The sequence below is a fragment of the Gadus chalcogrammus genome, chromosome 5, assembly GCF_026213295.1.
Source record: "Gadus chalcogrammus isolate NIFS_2021 chromosome 5, NIFS_Gcha_1.0, whole genome shotgun sequence".
Classification (NCBI taxonomy): domain Eukaryota; kingdom Metazoa; phylum Chordata; class Actinopteri; order Gadiformes; family Gadidae; genus Gadus; species Gadus chalcogrammus.
In genome coordinates this window covers 284,812-300,684 of record NC_079416.1, presented here as the reverse complement: position 1 = coordinate 300,684, position 15,873 = coordinate 284,812, and the positions used below count along the sequence as shown (strand labels likewise).

The 15,873-nt window shown below is 46.2% G+C and overlaps 1 protein-coding gene across 2 annotated transcripts; it reads right to left on the bottom strand.

Annotated features, from left to right (window-relative positions):
* Positions 1 to 9,776: 9,776 nt before the first annotated feature.
* Positions 9,777 to 15,052, bottom strand: LOC130382225 (protein NYNRIN-like). 2 transcript variants are annotated; one of them, XM_056589843.1, is made up of 2 exons: positions 11,087 to 15,052; positions 9,777 to 10,909 (listed from the first exon to the last, which is right to left on the bottom strand). In XM_056589843.1, exon 1 carries the CDS (start codon positions 13,654 to 13,656, stop codon positions 11,419 to 11,421), a length of 2,238 nt encoding a protein of 745 aa, XP_056445818.1. In that variant the 5' UTR covers positions 13,657 to 15,052; the 3' UTR covers positions 9,777 to 10,909; positions 11,087 to 11,418. The 2 variants fall into 2 exon arrangements, with proteins under 2 accessions (XP_056445818.1, XP_056445817.1); XM_056589842.1 differs by having other exon boundaries at positions 9,777 to 11,134; positions 11,337 to 15,052.
* Between the last annotated feature and the right edge of the window lie 821 nt (positions 15,053 to 15,873).

The window sequence follows — 15,873 nt, the reverse complement described above, 5'->3', positions numbered from 1 at the left end:
GTATCTTTCTTGTTTTATGTTTTATTTATGTATGATGGTGTATGTATATATTTTGTGTTAATAATAAAAAAATAAAAAAAATTAAAAAAAAGCACGCCCGATCTCGTCAGATCTCGGAAGCTAAGCAGGGTCGGGCCTGGTTAGTACTTGGATGGGAGACCTCCTCGGAAGCCCAGGTTGCTGTAAGTAGTGACGGGTGTCACCATAATAAAATAATTTAAAAAAAAACACGCCCGATCTCGTCAGGTCTCGGAAGCTAAGCAGGGTCGGGCCTGGTTAGTACTTGGATGGGAGACCTCCTCGGAAGCCCAGGTTGCTGTAAGTAGTGACGGGTGTCACCAAAAGAAAAAAAAAAAGCACGCCCGATCTCGTCTGATCTCGGAAGTTAAGTAGGGTCGGGCCTGGTTCGTACTTGGATGGGTGACCGCCTGGGAATACCAGGTGCTGTAAGCATTATACTTTTTAAACTTGAGCTCATTGGCTGCAATGGCCTGCCGTCCGCTGATCTTTAGCGCCCACTGTTTTGGTGAATGTAAGCAACATAAAGACATTGACAACGTCTCTCCAAACTATTTGTGAAAAATGTGGACAGTGCAGTGACGCTGCCAGCAGGGAGCAGCAGAGAGCTGCAATGACGGCGGTCCACCTTAGTCCATCCCAGGTTTTGCAACGCTACGTTTCTTCAAAAGATCACGCAAACGATGACGCCCAAGCAGTGTAATGTATTGCGTTCAAATATGTAACTCTGAGTCTGGAATAACGTATTCATTCATTCATTATGGATCTAATCATTGTTTCTGTACAAGTCCCGTCTCTGGCCACGGCAGCGCTCTCACTCCTTACGTCCTCCTCCTGTATAAAAGCTAATATGGTCCAAACAATAATTGCTTACGGCCATACCACCCTGACGCCCCCTACAGTGTCGGAGTACGTAGTGTTTTTTGGACAGCCGCATGGTGAATTGTTTGTTCCGGTTTTTTGGAGTTTTGTTATCTGGCTTTACAACCCAGGTATTTTGTGTTTTTTTTCGTCCCCCGCAGTCATAGACTGTTGGGGGATCGAGTTAATATATATATATATTTTCCCAGTCTGTTTTGTTTCTTTTGCTACTGTGGAGGCGAGAATGATCCGGGGCCTAGCTTCGGCGAAGCCACCGGGTGAAATGAGTGCCGGCGGGCAGCGAGCTGGAGGGACGGAGAATGGAGCAGGACGTGAGGTGGAGGAGGACGGAAAGAAAAAGGGAGAAGCTGGCGGGTTGCGAGGAGGAAGGAGTATTGCGGAGGAGTCGGGAGGAGAAAGGAGAGAAGGAGAGAGCGAGGGAGATGGAAACGGCAAGGAGTCTGGAGGCGGGCAAGAGCAGGTGGCTGGTGGAGAAACAGTGGACGGGATAAAGAAGACAGAGCGCAAGTATGAGAGGAGGCTCACGGTTTGCGTGGAGCAGTGCGGGGACGTTATACCCATAGGAGAACTAATGAAGGCTATGGCGGTTGTGTGCGGAGAAATAAGGGCTTGTAGGGTGCTGGCCCTCGGGAAGCTGGAGGTGACGGTGTGCGGAGAGAGGGGGAAGGACCGTCTGCTTGACGGCTTTAAAATACACAATACTAGGATAATTGCCAGAGAACTATGCAATGACGAGCTGGTGGTTTCTTTTCTTACCCTGCCAGCGTACACATCTGACGAGGAAATCCTGGATAAACTAAGTGGGTGGGGAGTCCGGGCGCTTTCGTCCATTAAGAGGAGGATGTGGCCGGGCACCAATATAGCGGATGGAACAAGGATTGTACGGGTGAAATTTAATGAGCTCGTGCAATCCTTGCCGTATTCCACGAAATTCAACACGGCAACGGGTGTTGAATACTTCAGAGTAATCCATGACCGTCAAATGAAGGTGTGTAGGAGCTGTATGCAGCCTGGCCACATCCTGCGTGAGTGCCCGGACTTCACCTGCCACAATTGTGGTTGCCAAGGCCACTACGCCCGGGAGTGCGCCACAGGGGTGGCAAAATGTCTGACGTGCCGGAGGAGAGAGAGAGACTGCATATGCCCGGTGGAAGAGGAGGCGGAGGAGGACGGCGGTGAGCTGGATAGTGGCGAACCGGGGACGCCGGACGGCGGTGGTGGTGAGGACGAGGAGGGAGAGAATGAGGGCATGGGCGCGAGCATGGACCAGGACGGTGCCTCTGGGGGGGAGGAATTCCCCTCGTTGCTGGAGGAGGAGCTCACCTCGGGCCAGCCTGCAGCCCTGGGCCTGAAGGGAGAGCTGAGCGAGGGCCTGCCGCGGTGGCTGGGAGACAGGAGCGTAAGAGGCAGAGGTGAAAAACGGGAAGGGGTAAGAATGTTTGGGGATGGAACAGGGCAAACTGTACTTAAAATGACTTGGGGCAATGATGAGGTGGGGGAGAGTGGGGATTTTGTTGATAAAACTGTGAGGGAGGGGAGTTCGGGGAGTGATATGGACATGGAGGAGCTAAGGGAGGCGAAAAAAAGGCTGTCTGCAAAGCAAAGAACGGAGGGGAGTGGGAAGAAGAACAAGAATTGTTAATTTATTAATGAAGGTTAATGTACTAGCTGGCTCTTTTTCTGTGTTTTTTTCCTTATTTAATTTTTATTATTTATGGCCTTGGTTATTTTTTCTCTGAATGCTAACGGTTTGAGAACAGAATATAAAAGAAATGCCATATTGGATATGAGAGCTGATATTCTGTGTTTGCAGGAGACTAGATGGGATGACAACCTACTTAATATGAGTAGAAAGCAGTGGAAAGGCCAGATTTATTTTTCTGAAGGGACTCCCAGGGCCAGGGGAGTGGCGATATGCTTTAATAGTGCTAAAATAACGGGGTTTAATTTAGTTCATAGAGATTTAGAGGGGAGGTTGTTAGTTGTTGATTGTGTTTATGAGGGAACTTAGAATAATTAATTTACATGCACCCAATGGGGAGAAGGTGAGGAGGTTTTTTTTGGCTGGTTTGAATGTGTGGTGCAACCCTAATTGTATGATTGTGGGGGATTTTAATGTTATTTTGACTCGGTCTGATTTGTCGAGTAACAATACATTTAAAGGGGACAGCACTAGGCGAACCCTTAGGGATTTGATGGAGAACTATCAATTGGTTTGCATATGGAGAGTCCTACACCCGTGGAAAAGGGTTTTTTCAAGGAGGCAACTTGTTGCTAATACTCTTAAACAGAGTAGAATTGACTTTGTGTTGGTACAAAGTAGAAATGTTAAATGAATTAAGAGTGTGGAATACATCAATAATACTTGGAGTGACCACGCGGGGATTAGGTTAGAGGTGGGAGGGAGGGGAGGGAGTGTTAACCAGAGGCCTTGGTGTTTTAATGCCAGCTTTTTGGGAGATGTTGTGTTCGTGAAGAGCATGGGTTTTTTTTTGAAGAGAATGATGGATGAATGGAATGATGATGAGAATATGAGTGTGTGGTGGGAGAGTGTGAAAATAAGAATTAAAAACAAATGTGTCAGGTATGGTATAGAAAAAAAGGAAAAGGGAAAATGCAGAGGAGGATCATTTGAGAAAACAACTAAATGAGGAAATTAAACTGTTAGATGAGGAGGGTAATATATGTACGGAAAAATATGTGGATTTAAAAGAAAAATTGAGTGCCTTAGAGGTAGCGAAGTGTAGAGGGGCTGCTATTAGAAGCAGGATTCAATATATGTACGAAGGGGAAAGGAGCACAGCCTTTTTCCTGGGTTTGGAAAAACAAAAACAAAATAAAACTGAGATAAAGGAAGTATTAGATAATAATGGTCAAATAATAACTGATAAGGAAGAGATATTAAAAGTAGTTAGGGATTATTATGAGTGTTTATTTAAAAAAGATGCATGTGATAAAGATAGTGTAGGAGAGGCCTTAGAGGCACTAAAGAAAACTTTAAGTAGGGAGGATAGTGTTTGGTGCGATTGTGAATTTTCTGTACAAGAGATTGATAGTGCTATTGATGGACTAAACAAAAATAAGAGCCCGGGGAGTGATGGTCTGACAGCCGAGTTTTACGTCGGCTTTAAGGGAATTCTGGCTCCGGTGGTTGAAAAACTCTGCAAATATGTAGAGAAAACAGGCTGGCTCCCGGAGAGTATGGGATTAGGCATAGTTACGATTTTTTATAAAAATAAGGGAGATAACAAAAATCTTGATAACTATAGGCCAATCAGTCTACTCAACACTGACTATAAAATAATTGCTAAGATACTTGCGAATAGAATAAGGGAGGTAATAGGTCCAACTCAAGCGTATAGTATTCCGGGGAGGGACATTGGGGATTCGATAATAACAATAAAACAGGTAGTAAGAGATATGGAAGGGGAGGGAGGATTGTGGCTGGGGATTGATTTAAACAAAGCGTTTGATAGGGTGGATCAGGATTTTTTGGGAAGGGTACTAGAGAAACTTGGATTTGGGACTAAATTAAGGGGGTGGGTGGGATTGCTTTATGGGGGGGCTAAGAGTAAAATTAAGTGTAACGGTGTTCTGACTGACTCTTTTGATGTCAAGAGGTCAGTGAGGCAGGGCTGCCCAATGTCAGCACTGCTCTACAGCATGGTGGCGGAGCCGTTGGCGGCTTTAATTTTGAATGATAAAAGAGTGTGTGGAATAGGTAAGGGAAAAATTAGTTTAATGCAGTATGTGGATGATATTAATGTAATGGTTAAAAGTGAGAGTGATGTAGATATAGTGTTGAAACATATAGAAACTTATGAGAGAGCTTCAGGAGCAAAAATTAATATGGAAAAGTCTGAAATAATGGGGATGGGTAGGAACAAAGATCTAAATAACAAATGGGGATTCAAAGTAGTAGAGAATAAAAGAAAAGTGCTCGGAGTGCATGTTGGAAGTGATGAGAATGAATGCGATGATTTGACGTGGAAAGATGTTATTGGGCGTATGCAAAAGACCCTGAGTATGTGGAGGGCTAGGGGTCTGCTGTTGAGGGGAAGGGTGGCCGTCACCAATGCTCTAGTGTTGTCGCAGGTGAACCATGCCTTGAGCACTTGTGCGCTTCCGACTTGGGCAGAGCAGAAGATTGCTAAAGTCGTTAGAGACTTTATTTGGAGGAGCAAAGCAGCCAGTATTGCGCATAGAACGCTGATAAGGGTCAAAGATCAGGGTGGGCTAGGATTGATGGACGTACTCGCAAAAAGAACTGCGTTACGAACTAAATTGATAGGCAAATTTAGGGATGCAAGTCGGGAGGCGGCCTGGAAGGGCCACTTCAGCCAGTGGCTGAGCACATTTGGTCTCTTAAGTAATGACAATTTGTTGCAGACGCAGAACGCAGCGGCATATGCACATCTGCCGCGGTTCTTCCAGCAGGTGCTCAACGCGTGGTTCCTGCTGTTTGATAAGACTACACTCGTATGCGAGTCAAGAGCGTCTGTGATGAGGCTGCCGTTCCTCGTCTGTGATGAGGCTGCCATATTTTAAACAGGGGGGCGGAGGGGTCATCAAGAGCGTGGCTCTTGAGAGGGCGGGGCTGAAGCGGGTGGGAGATCTAGTCGACAGGGGAGGGAGATGGGATAAAGAAAGAGTGATTAGGATAATGAGAGAGAAGGGGATAACATATAGGAGGGGAGTGATTGTGAAAGTGTTGGAGAGAGTGGAAAAGTGGGTGATGAGTGAATGGGGGGACGGGTTTAGAAATAAGGGGAGGGTTGGGCAGGATGATGCGGTGGGAATCTCCCTGTGCCTGGGGGGGGAGACACATGCCATTGCTGATGTCACAACAAAGATTTGGTATAAGCATGCATTGACACATAGAGTGCAAAAACCCACATGTGAGAGTAAATGGGCAGACACATATCCGGACATTACACCCAACATTTTGTGGAAGTATATTAACTTACCGCACACACCGCATGCAATATTTGATCTTGATTTCAAGATAAGGCACAGGAGGATTTTCACATGCATCATCCTGCACCAAATGCACAGGGGAGTGTATGGGAGGACGTGTATGGTGTGTGAAAGTGGGGATGAAGACGTGAATCATATTTTTGTGTATTGTTGCGAGCTAGCAGAATTCTGGGGAAAAATCAAGGGGCTGCTGGGAGGGTGCAGTGTGGGAGACTGCTTGGTGGAACGGGGGTGGGAATTGTCTGTACTCTTGGGAGTGAGTAGGAAATATAAAAATTGGAAAATGATCAATATGATCTTTGGGTTCGCAAGGAGGGCGATTTTTAACAGATGCAATTTTGCGCTGTATGAAAGGAGAAAGTTGGATGTATGGAGTCTGTTTGTGAATGAATGGAAAAGACACTTACGAATGCTGTATGTTGTGGACGAGGCTTTGTTTGTGAGTATGTTTGTAGAGAGCGCGGGAGTATGTGGTGTGAATGAGAATGGAATTGTATGGATGACTGAGCAGGGCACCGTTTGGGGTTGATTTGGGTGGTTTAAAGGGGGTGGCTTAATTTTGGAGGTGGGAGAGCGAGGGAGTTTTGTGTGGGCTTTTGGTTTTGTGTGGTTTTGCGAATGAGGGGTGGTTTATTTTTGTGGGTAAATGGTCGAGGTTAAAAGATTCTGTGTTTGGCTGTTCGGTGTGTGCTTTGGGACTGAGGGGCGGTTTAATTTCGAGGGTAAGTGTATTCGGGAAAAGATACTGTTTTTGCTGTGTGGTTCTTATTTTTAATTTAAAAGAGAAAGTGTGTTTAGTTAATTGTTTGTGCGGTTTCTGAGGGTGGTTTAATTTGTGGGACTGTTTTCATTTACTTTTATTGATATACGTATAAATGAATGCGTAATTGTATAAAATGGAGTATATTTTTGATAATAAAAAAGATTAAAAAAAGCACGCCCGATCTCGTCTGATCTCGGAAGCTAAGCAGGGTCGGGCCTGGTTAGTACTTGGATGGGTGACCGCCTGGGAATACCTGGTGCTGTAAGCATAATACTTTTTCAACTCGAGCTCATTGGCTGCAATGGCCTCCCGTGTGCTGGGGTCTCATTTATAAAACTGTGCGTGGGATCGTTACTAAAAATGTGCGTACGCCCAAAAGCCAAGTTTTGCGTGCGCCAAAAAATATTCCGATTTATAAAACCCTGCGTACGCACACCGTACGCAATGTTTGCTTTATAAATCACAGAGTGCCTACAAGTGTGCGCAGCTGAATCAGCTTCACGTTCCGCCCTGTACACGCCCCTTTTTAACCATAAATGGTCAATGCAAATGACCTCATGAATTCGATCTGCATATAAAACAGACTCAGATGCAAGTATTATGTCTTGTCGGAAACAATGGCAGAAGTAGGCTACTGAGAAAAGCAAAAAAGCGAAATTTCACGGAGGTTGAAGTGGAGACACTTGTGGGTGAGATGGAGGCCCGAAAGGTAGTTTTGTTCGGCGGCCACGGGATTGGGATCGCCAACAACAAAAAGCAGAGTGAGTGGCAACATGTTGCTGCAGCAGTGAACTCTGTCAGTAGCACAAAGCGCACAGTCCCAGAATTAAAAAAGAAGTGGTCTGACGTAGAGTTACATATTTTTATGTAGCCTACCAATAAATTGTTATGGTCCCTAAATACCCTCTCCCTCCGAATCCTGCCATTTGCATGGTCCGCCAGAAGTGCCCTATAGTGCAGCATTACCACGGCGCAGACCTCTGTATTTATAGGGTTACGGTAATAAGACTGACCGAGAACACCTTGGATAATCAGTTTGTAATCACCCACATAAAATGTTCTTGAACATAACCCCTTTTTAATGCGTGATTTGTCATGAAAAGCATCAAGAGAAACGGACAACGTTTGTGATGAGGAGTGTGGCTTGGTTTTCCACACTTGGGATTTAATTGACATTTGATTATGTGTTTACAGTTTCACATACAAATATTATGTTATTGACTCGTGTTGGACAGATGCTTTATTCCATGCAGTCACGCCGTCAGTGGACAGTATGGAGTTACGCGATTAAATATAAAGAATTTTTTTTTATGTTTCTGGAGTAATAACTGAGAAATAACACAGTTGATTTAAATTATTCTGATTAGGATTTAACGCATGATACGGGTTGAAATTAAATTTATGAAGGGCGATGATAAAACATAATCGTTCTTCTCACTCTACAATTCTTTGGTCTGACTTCAGTTCACCACCACACCATCTGTGTCGCCAACTCTCCTTTTCCTCCAAACCATGCGTACGCATGGGTCAGAGTTTGCTTAGGGCTGCGCACATTCTCCTGTCAAGTTGTTTTTTTATAGATCACAACCTTGGCGTGGAAAGTCACGTACGCCAATTTCAGCCCCGTTTTGTGCGTACGCAACAGTTATAAATGAGACCCCTGATCTTTAGCTACGTATATAGGCAATATACATAATTAGGCAATATATATATATATATGTATAGCATTTGTGGTTTTGGCATAAACATAACTAGGGTGCACTGTACTATCTGCGCACACCCTTTCTGAAGCCTCTCTCTCGCTCTCTCTCTCTCTCTCTCTGTCCCTCTCTCATTCTCTTTCTCTCTCTCTCGTACCGTTTTGTGGAGCACGTTAATTGTCTGAGAACACTCCCTTTCAGAATGCATTGGTTTACATTTCGTTCTGTGTAGCACGAGAAAAGTCAGACTATCGTGCTCTGGAACACGCTTCAATAGATTAACGTTTGTGCGCACAAGCACGCAATCGCGTGATACTGGGTTGGATATGGATACATCATCTAGCCTGCATGTGGAGGGCCACATAAGGTAAGAAATTGGTTTACGTAAACTTTGCTGCTGGTTCTGTTTGCTCGTGATGACCTGGCCAAAAGTTATCCACGGTCCTAAGCGATTGTGATGTGATTCTGGTTGGTGCTCCAGCTATTATGCATTGTATAGATTGCAGCTAGTAGCAGCTACACACTGTGCGATTGCTATGCCAATGTGGTTATAGTTGTTTTGTCTGATTGAGATATGTGACGACTTGGAGCCTGGTAGGCCTATCCTGACATAAATATGTTCTCGCATAACCTGTGTGATTATCCTAAACTGTAAGGGATTTTATTTGCGGGCAATTTGCTTATGATGTTGCAACGAGTGAAGTCTACATTGGTCCTTCGCAAGTGTTTACTGGTGGTCAGGATTTGGCAGATGCAATTCTCCTCTGGTCTACATCTCCACTTAACCCACCGCTGCCATCCCCCCCACTTCCCTCATCACGTGCCTGGAAGAGATCCGGAGCTGGTTGAGCAGGAACTTCCTGAAACTCAATGGAAACAAGACCGAGGCCCTGCTCATCGGATCCAAATCCACCCTCACTAAATCACAACACACCCCAGCTCCACTCATAATTATCGATGGATTCCCAGTACCCTTCTCCTCCAAAGTCAAGAGCCTCGGCGTCATCCTGGACAACACCCTCTCATTCGCACCCCATATTCACAACATCACCCGGACTGCATTCTTCCACCTCCGCAACATCGCCAGACTCCGCCCATCACTGACCCAATCCAGCACTGAAATCCTAGTTCACTCATTTGTCACATCACGCATAGACTACTGCAACGCCCTCCTCACCGGACTCCCCACCAAACTCATCAACAGACTGCAGATCATTCAGAACTCAGCCGCCCGGATCATCACCCGCACCAAATCATCTGACCACATCACCCCTGTCCTCATTCAACTTCACTGGCTCCCAGTACACTACCGCATCCAATACAAAACCCTACTCCTCACTTACAAAGCTCTCCACAACCTAGCCCCCAGTTATCTCTGCGACCTCCTCCAAGAATACACTCCCTCCCGCTCCCTCCGCTCAACCTCTGCTGGACTACTATGTATCCCCACATCACGACTCACTTCAATGGGTGCCCGGTCATTCAGCTGTTCAGCACCCAGGCTCTGGAACTCCCTCCCCCCACACATAAAACAGTCAGACACCATTACAACCTTCAAGTCACAACTCAAAACTCACCTGTTCAAACTCGCACACAACGTCTAACTGATCACTGTTTTGTTTGTTTTTTTGTTTTGTTTTGTCTTGTTTTTGTTTTATTTATTTCTTATTGCTTATGTTTATTTATTTATTTATTTATTTATTTTTTCCACAATGTCTTGTTTTTTAAAAAATGTATGATGACTATATGCTCTGTAAGGTGACCTTGGGTGTTTTGAAAGGCGCCTCTAAATTAAATGTATTATTATTATTATTACTTGTTTTTTTTTTTTCTTTTTAATGCAGCATAACATATGCTACCAGCAGCGCTTGCTCGTCTTCAAAAGGCTGATGCTCAGTACCTCGTTTCATTTCGTACCCCCTTTACAGTCTGGCATTGTTTGTCTGGTAAACTTTGTTGATGTCAAGATAAATGTTAAATTGCCAACACTGTTCTTTGTCCTATGTTTATTAGTATTAGATATCCCGAGCCAATACGCTGGTGTTTCCAACGCCGTTTTGCAAAACAAGCCAAAACACAAACTGTGTTTTCAACTTATTGTTCGAATGGGATTTTCAACACCTGACTAAACACTGTAGAGCATATTGTAATGCAGCGTTGAATGGATGAATAGCTTACATATCGGTACCCAGCACTTTTCAAACCACACTCAAGCTTATGGTTATTGTCCCCACCACTTATAAAAACAAACTGACGCCCTTGCGTTCAGCTGTGCAACAAATATATTTTTCTTTTTCAATCTTGACGACTTTTGTAGTGCTGTGTAGTGTCATAACCCGGCTCAATGGCGACGACAAAAACGGGAGAGACGGTGCATTACCAATAGAAAATAAAGGTTTATTTCCATACACAACATAACTTAACAAAACCGCCAACGAAAACCCCAAAAGGTGTGGACGCCTGCAAGGAGGGCCAATGAGTAGCGACCACAACAAGCAATCAGCTGCTCTTTTATTCGGCGTACCGGTCCCAGGTGCTCCAGATCCAGCTGATGTCATCAGCTGATCACCTTAAGGAAGATAGGTAGTCAATAAGTAGGCGGGGTCGTCACACACCCCCCCATAAAGTCGGTGTACCAAAGGGAACACCGGCACATACTAAACAAATTGACCTGAAATTATCCTCCCCCAAAAATATATTTATTCAAAGATAAGATAAATCTAAGAATGAAAACACATAACTCCACCTGCCCATGTCATGCTCCTTTTCCACCTGACCTCAGCAACCCAGGTACCTGAGAAGCAAATTAAGAGAACAGACAGAAGAACACAACACAAACAGCATGAAAATGGCATCACTAGTCACATTCACTCAGGTGTTTTGTCCGGCGGGACAGCCATATCATTTTCAACCATGTAAGCCACTTCAGAGTCAAGATGTTTCAGCTTCTCCAGTGACATAGGGTAAAAACGTTTTATCGGCCGTGCGTCTCTCACCTCGATGTCATGCTCCACCCAATCAGTGCGCGAAGGGACATCACCGAACCGACAGGGGAACTTCCGTACCAAGTCCGCCAGCTCACGGTCTAGAATCAGACAAATGGGACAACACCTTGTCCAAGCTACTTAGAGCTTCAGAATTTTTTAAACGACCACACAGCAAACTGTCATCGGGCTCAGGCACCCCATCCTCATGCATCCCAGCCACTGAACTAGCAAGCAGAACCGGACGCACGCCTTCCTCAGCCTGACCTGACTCACTAACACGGTTGTAGAACGGCTTCAACAAGTTAATGTGACAAAGCTGTTTGGACTTTCTCCGCCCTGGTGTCGCAATGAAATAGTTCAGATCCGAGAGTTTCTCAATGACTGTATATGGACCGGTATACCTAGCCTGGAACGGTGAACCCACAATAGGCATTAATGCCAAAACTTGGTCCCCAGGACTAAACTCCCGCTGCTCTGTGTGACGGTCATAATTTTTCTTAATTTTGCCCTGCGACATCTGCAACTTGTCCCGTGCCATACCACCCGCCACGAACAAACGATGCCGAAACCCGTTCACAAAATCAATCAGATTTTTTGGTGGCTCAGCATCCACCCAGTTATCCTTTAACACAGCCAAAGGGCCCCTCACCACATGCCCAAAAACTAAGTCATTCGGACTGAAACCAGTACCCTCTTGTACGGCCTCTCTCGCAGCCAACATCAGCCATGGGAGCCCCTCCTCCCAGTCTCGATCCAGCTCAGTACAATACGCACGCAGCAGAGACTTGAGAGTTTGATGAAATCTCTCGAACGCACCCTGACTCTGCGCGTGGTACGCCGATGACTGACTGTGTTGAATAGGCAAGGATCTCAACACTTGACCAAACATGCGGGAAGAAAAATTTGACCCTTGGTCACTCTGAATAACCTTCGGGATGCCAAAAACCGAAATGAACTGAGTCAATGCCTTCACCACGGCTTTAGTTGTAATAGATCTCAGCGGGTATGCAGCCGGATACCTGGTACTTTGGCACATAACTGTCAGTAAATACTTACAGCCAGATTTAGCGATCGGCAACGGGCCGACACAGTCCACAATCAAATATTCAAAAGGTTGGCTTATGGCAGGAATCGGTTGCAGAGGAGCAGACTTCACACTCTGATTCGGCTTCCCCGTTAATTGGCACACATGGCAGGTTTTAATATATTCGGCAACATCTCGTTTTACACGCGGCCAAAAGAACTGTTTCAAGACATTTAAATACGTTTTCCTGACACCAAAGTGCCCACTCTCGTCGTGTGCCACTTTAAGGACCAGAGGCCTGAATTTAGTCTGTACAACCAACTGGTACAAAGCATCCCCCACACCGTCACCCAAAACAGCCCATTTCCGAAACAGCAGTCTGCTACGCAAAAAGTAGCCACTGGCTGCACTCTTTATCTCTGCAGCAGACAAAACACGACCAAATAATTCATTTAAAGAGGAATCACCAATTTGCTCCTGCAGCAACTCGCTCTGTGACACAGACAGTGGAAAATCAGACAAAGACGGATCCTCAAAATCATCGTCACCAAGCTCCCCATCTGATAAGTCAAGCTCAGCCTTACTAATTGCTCGTGTAACCACACAGGCTGAAAGAACCTCAGGTACCTCACTGGAACTCCAGTCAGAGACAGTACTAACCGGACAGAGCGTAACAACAGGTGAGGGAGGAGCATCAGCCCAGAGGCGGCCGCCAGCCAAGCCATTGCCCAAAATAAAATGAACCCCCTCTATAGGTAACGCCGGCCGGACTCCCACAGCTACCTCACCCTGCACGAGCTCACAATCCAGGACCACCTTATGCACAGGCACGGGTAAAACCGTCAACCCCATCCCTCGACTGAGAATACGGTCCCCGCTGTCCGTCTCCGCGGACAAAGGCAGCACCGACTCAGTCATATAGGAATCATATGCCCCTGTGTCCCTCAAGATTGTAACAGGGACTTTAACATCGATACCAACTAGCGATACAAAACCACTTCTAATGAAAGGAGCGTATGCTTCCAGAACATCCGGCTCACAGACAGAGGGAAACCCATTAGAAACACAGCCATTTCCCAGCGTAGCTGCAGCCGCAGCTGGCTTAACATTATAGCTGCTCACCCTATGTTTAGACCGCAACCTCGGACAATCAGCCTTCCAATGGCTCACGACAATAGTAACAGGTTCTACTGTTGTCAACATTGCTCCGTGAGTGAGACTCGGATCTAAACATGCCAGACGTCCCGGAACGCCTCTGGTCAGCCGCCGCAACACCTCGCCTGTTTCCACCCCAGCCAGAATCATTGCGGCCAGGTGTGCGCTCTCTCACATCGCCCTTATGGAGCAGCACGTACTCATCTGCTGACACAGCCGCTTCTGCAGCAGAGGCAACCTTCCGTTCATTAATGTAGGTCGCAATCAAACCAGGTAGCGTATTCTTAAAGTGCTCCAAAATGACCAACTCACACAACTCATCAAAAGTAGATATATCAAGCGCAGCCAACCAACGTTTAAAATGGGTAGTTAAATCACGAACAAATTCAACATAGGATTGGCCACTTTCCCTTTCCCAAGCCCGAAAACGTTGGCGATATGCTTCAGGCACAAGCTCATAAGCCTTCAGCACGGCAGACTTTATTTTAACATAACTACCGCTATCAGCCGCGCTCAAAGACGAATATGCCCCCTGCGCCTTACCTGGGTGGACGCACCGGAGCAGAGTCAGGATCCTTCTCATTAAACGGTGGCAACAGCCACAAGTTGTTGATATCAAAGGGCTGCGCACCGACCCCAGACACCTGCCCCTTCTGACTCGGATCATCGCTTGCGGATCAACTCCAGCTCTATTTGTTTTTTTGCTTCCATTTCACACTTAAATCTCTCATGTTCCAACTGCATCGAGAGGAGCTCCTTTTGCTGCTCAAACGTCAGCCCCTGAGTCTGAAAAGGCATGCCTAAGGCAGGTGGAGAAGCTGGCACCGGACCAGACGTAAGGACTCCCAGTTCAACTAGTCTTACTTTCAAAGCAATTTTAACATCCTCTTTACGCTTCCTATCTATCACGGCCACCGAATAATGGTCAGACAGTTTCAACAACTGTTCCTTTGTACACTTGTCCAAGGCCTCCTCTGACGGATGTTGGGAAAAATAACCTGCTGAGTACATCACATGTACATTACAAATATAGCTAACTCCTACCCTAGCCTGATGAGCACATCACATGGCAGACACATTACAATATAGTCAACTCTTGCTCTAACCCAACGAACACATAACACAAACATGATAATATAGTCAGGTCAAGGCCGGAGCCGAAGGCCCCATTTCCCCATCCAGGCAAATGGTAGACACTCAGACAATGCACCAGTCATCCTCAAGAACGGGAGAGCCACATTAATTTATCACACAGGAGACACTTCGGGGGGGCACTCCCCCGTTTTAATTTATCACACAGGAGACATTTTGAGAGCTCTCCCCCGTTAGAGGAACACAAGAAGATACACATGCACATACCAGGGCCTGAGAGCCAAGGTCAAGCAAAAACACACAGAACCACACACATCTCAAACGCACACACCTCATCGAGAGGAGGATACAGCATAAGACTGTATCACACAGGGACTTTTCATCTTCTTCTGAAGCAGACCTTCCACGGAGGCGAAGCTCTGGACGAACCATCAGCGCTGATTAGGGACTTAGACATTAGACTTAGAGTCCCCACCTGTGTCTTAAAGGGGGTTAGAGTCCCTCGGGTGGGGTTAGAGTCCCCACCTATGTCTTAAGGGGGTTAGAGTCCCTCGGGTGGGGTTAGAGTCCCCACCTATGTCTTAAAGGGGGTTAGAGTCCCTCGGGTGGGGTTAGAGTCCCCAGCTGTGTCTTAAAGGGGGTTAGAGTCCCTCGGGTGGGGTTAGAGTCCCCACCTATGTCTTAAGGGGGTTAGAGTCCCTCGGGTGGGGTTAGAGTCCCCACCTATGTCTTAAAGGCGGTTAGAGTCCCTCGGGTGGGGTTAGAGTCCCCAGCTGTGTCTTAAAGGGGGTTAGAGTCCCTCGGGTGGGGTTAGAGTCCCCTTCTTTGTTTGTGTATTAAATAATTCTATGTGGTAAGAAGGTTAGAGTCCTTTATCAGGGTTAGAGTCCCTTTGCAGAGGAAACGGTATGCCTGGGGCATGAGTGGCACCCAGAGGAAAAAGGTAAATGAGAATAAGATAAACTAGGCTCGTTGCGTGGTGAAAGAACACCCTCGAGGCCTAAGGCTCGCCGCCCTTGATAAGTGAATTTGAGGTGCCCGAAGAAGCACAACGATATCTTGGCCATATATTCATTGCATATGCGGAGACTGACGGACAGACACCTGAACTGACGCAGACTAGGGATAGCAGAGACCTCTCACCCCCACCTTAACGACCAGAGAGCAAGTGCGTGTGTATGTAGTCCAGAACGAGAATCAGCGTGGGTGGAAGAATAGGAGAGCATGGGTGAGAGAGAGACAGAGAGACAGTGTGTGTATGCGCGTGAGAGAGAG